This window comes from Galeopterus variegatus, unplaced genomic scaffold (assembly GCF_000696425.1).
Source record: "Galeopterus variegatus unplaced genomic scaffold, G_variegatus-3.0.2 Scaffold218, whole genome shotgun sequence".
Lineage (NCBI taxonomy): Eukaryota > Metazoa > Chordata > Mammalia > Dermoptera > Cynocephalidae > Galeopterus > Galeopterus variegatus.
Genome location: NW_007726329.1, coordinates 283,861 through 286,512, shown reverse-complemented (window position 1 = coordinate 286,512; position 2,652 = coordinate 283,861). Strand labels below are relative to the sequence as shown.

At 60.8% G+C, this 2,652-nt stretch overlaps 1 protein-coding gene across 1 annotated transcript in view; it reads left to right on the top strand.

Moving 5' to 3' along the window:
- The first annotated feature begins 400 nt into the window (after positions 1–400).
- Positions 401–2,652, top strand: part of PODNL1 (podocan-like 1) — a 7,014-nt gene continuing 4,762 nt past the window's right edge. Inside the window, exons 1-3 of the mRNA XM_008566040.1 lie at positions 401–697; positions 796–1,017; positions 2,279–2,372. Coding sequence (XP_008564262.1) covers positions 410–697; positions 796–1,017; positions 2,279–2,372 — 604 coding nt within the window. The 5' untranslated portion in view covers positions 401–409. The remainder of the gene's footprint in view (positions 698–795; positions 1,018–2,278; positions 2,373–2,652) is intronic.

The window sequence follows — 2,652 nt, the reverse complement described above, 5'->3', positions numbered from 1 at the left end:
GGGGGGGGGGGGTTCATACCCAGGCAGGCTGGCACTAAGCTCGCACACTTAACCACCAGGCTGGTGCCTGGATACGTGTAATTTCCTTTCAGGCAGCTGTGGCCATTTGGGGAGGGGGGTGTCTGGCTGCCGGTGAGGCCAGCTGGCAGAGAGGAGTGGGAGGCCCCAGACAGCAGACCTGGTCAAGTGCCCCCAGGCTGGCGTCTGGGCTGGCAGGCTGAGCCCAGGCTTCCCCTGACCCCTCGCTGCCAGCCCCAGCTCCTCGGGGACTCTCCTGTGCCCCGGAGCCTCCTCCAGTCCTCCATCCCCACCCCTACTCCTGCGGTCGGCCCAAATACCAGACAGGGCGAATCTCATCTTTTGCCCAAACATTCCTCGTTCCCGTGGCCGGCCCAGGCTGGCTGAGGTTATGAAAGCAGAGCCTGGGTGGTTGCGGGGGGCGGGGGACCAAGGGGATGGGCTGGCCTGTCCTCACCACCCCATCCGGCCGCCTGCCTGCCCTCCCCAGGGCGGGGAAGGGGGTGGGTCAGCTCCCCTGAGCCCCTGGGAGAACAGGCTGTGTGTAGGGGGGTGGCTTAAGCAGAGAGATGGGGGGTGGTGGCGGCCACTACACAGGCTCCAGGAGGTGACCGCCTGGTTTCCATTAGGGAGCCCTGGTTGGCAGTTCGGGCGAGTCGGCAGAGCACGGCTGGCTATGGTAAGGTGGGGCAGGGAGGGTCCGAGGGTGGGGCTCTGGTTGCTATGGCGACCCCACGCCCAGCCTGGGGACCCGCTGACCCCTCCCTCCCCTCCCAGTGGCTGAGCCTGCTGCTGCTCCTGCTGTTGCCGGGGCCCCTGCCCGCCCCTGTCATGGAGGACACCGCCTTCCCCCACCTGGGAGAGAGCTCGCAGCCCCCACCCCGGGCGTGTCCCCCGAGATGCTCCTGCCCCCGTGCCGACACGGTGGACTGTGATGGCCTGGACCTGCGGGTGTTCCCAGACAACATCACCAGGGCCGCCCAGCACCTCTCCCTGCAGGTGGGGTCCGGGTCAGAAGTGAAGGAGCTGGGAGGGAGCGTGGAAAGCCATGGGGTTAAGGGTGGTGGGGTGTGGGGGCCCACGTGCAGGAGGTGAGGAGTTGGTGTTGATGGACGCTGGCCCTGGTGACAGTGCTGGGCTCTGTGTATCGGAGGCGAGAGGAATTGGGGGTGGAGATATTGGAAGTGGGAGGGGCTGAGGGGTTGGNCAAAGGTGTACTTACCACTTCTGCTTACACCTGTTATCCAGGACATAGTCGTACATAAAAGAGGCTGGGAAATGTAGTTCATTATTCCAGGCAGCCATACATCCAGCTAAATATAAGTGATTTATGGTTTGGGTCTAGATCCTGAAGAACTTATCAGCCAGATGAAGGCTGATTGAGGAGTTTGGCCTCAACCTCTGTCTCAAGGTTGGATTCCATCAGAAGATGAGGAAGGGCAGGTCTTGGGATCACTAACTGGTATTGAGTTAAGACCCCCTCTTTCCTCTTTTTACTGGGAGACTGTATTTTCCATCAGCCTCTTGCTCCCTCCCACCTCAATCCTGCCACCCCACCCTCCACCTGGTGCAACCAAAATGAGACCAGATTGCTACACTAGCTGTCCATGGTGTTACAGCAACGTCTTTCATCCCCTTGACCCAACAGCCCTCCCTGCACTGAGGCCAGAGCCTCAGGGGTACCAAGGGATAACAACCATCCCTCCCCATACAAACATTCCTGTGTATAGCACACAATCCTACATGCAGTTTGTACATGTGCACAAATCACTGATTACAGCAGGCTCTATGCTGGGCATTGGGGCTATACTGGAGACCACACTCCACTGGTTGTCCCTGCAGAACTCCCTGCTGGGTAGGGCAGGGCTGGGTTGGGCTAGGCTGGGCTGGGTGGATCGGAGGCGAGAGGAATTGGGGGTGGAGATATTGGAAGTGGGAGGGGCTGAGGGGTTGGGGGTTTGGGGCTAAGATCATGGTGGTTATGGGGTTGTTTGGGGTGAGTATGATGGGGTGTTTGGGGTTGATTTTGTTAGTGTTGGGGCATTTGGGCTGATTGTGGGGGTGCTGGGGGGTCAATGTCTTGGTGGTTATGGGGTTGTTTGGATTCAGGGTGATGGGGTGTTTGGGATCAACTGTAGGGGTGATGGGGTGTTGGGGCTTGCTCGGACTGATGGGGTATTGAGATTCAGTGCTCAGGATCACTTGACCGGGAAGGGTCATCAGGGTCAGAGTTGTAAACATCCCCCACCCCAATCCACAGAACAACCAGCTCCAGGAGCTCCCGTACAACGAGCTGTCGCGCCTCAGCGACCTGCGGACCCTCAACCTCCACAACAACCTCATCTCCTCTGAGGGTGAGGGGGCAGTGGTCGGGAGGGGGGCCCGTCCCCGGCATGTGGGACAGAGATTCCAGCTGTGCTGTCCCTCCCCCGCCTGGGTCTGCGGGCAGCTCTGCGGCAGTTCCCAGAACTGCCCTTTGCTGAGCAGGATGGAAACTTGGGGGCTGGGGGGGGGGCCTGTGGCTTTTGAGTAGGGCCAGGGTTGGTGGGGGGGGGGACGGACTTGAATGCTGGGGGGAGCCTCTGCCAGCTCCCAGCCTGGAGCCTTGGGGCAGCTGGGAGCATAGACTCCCCC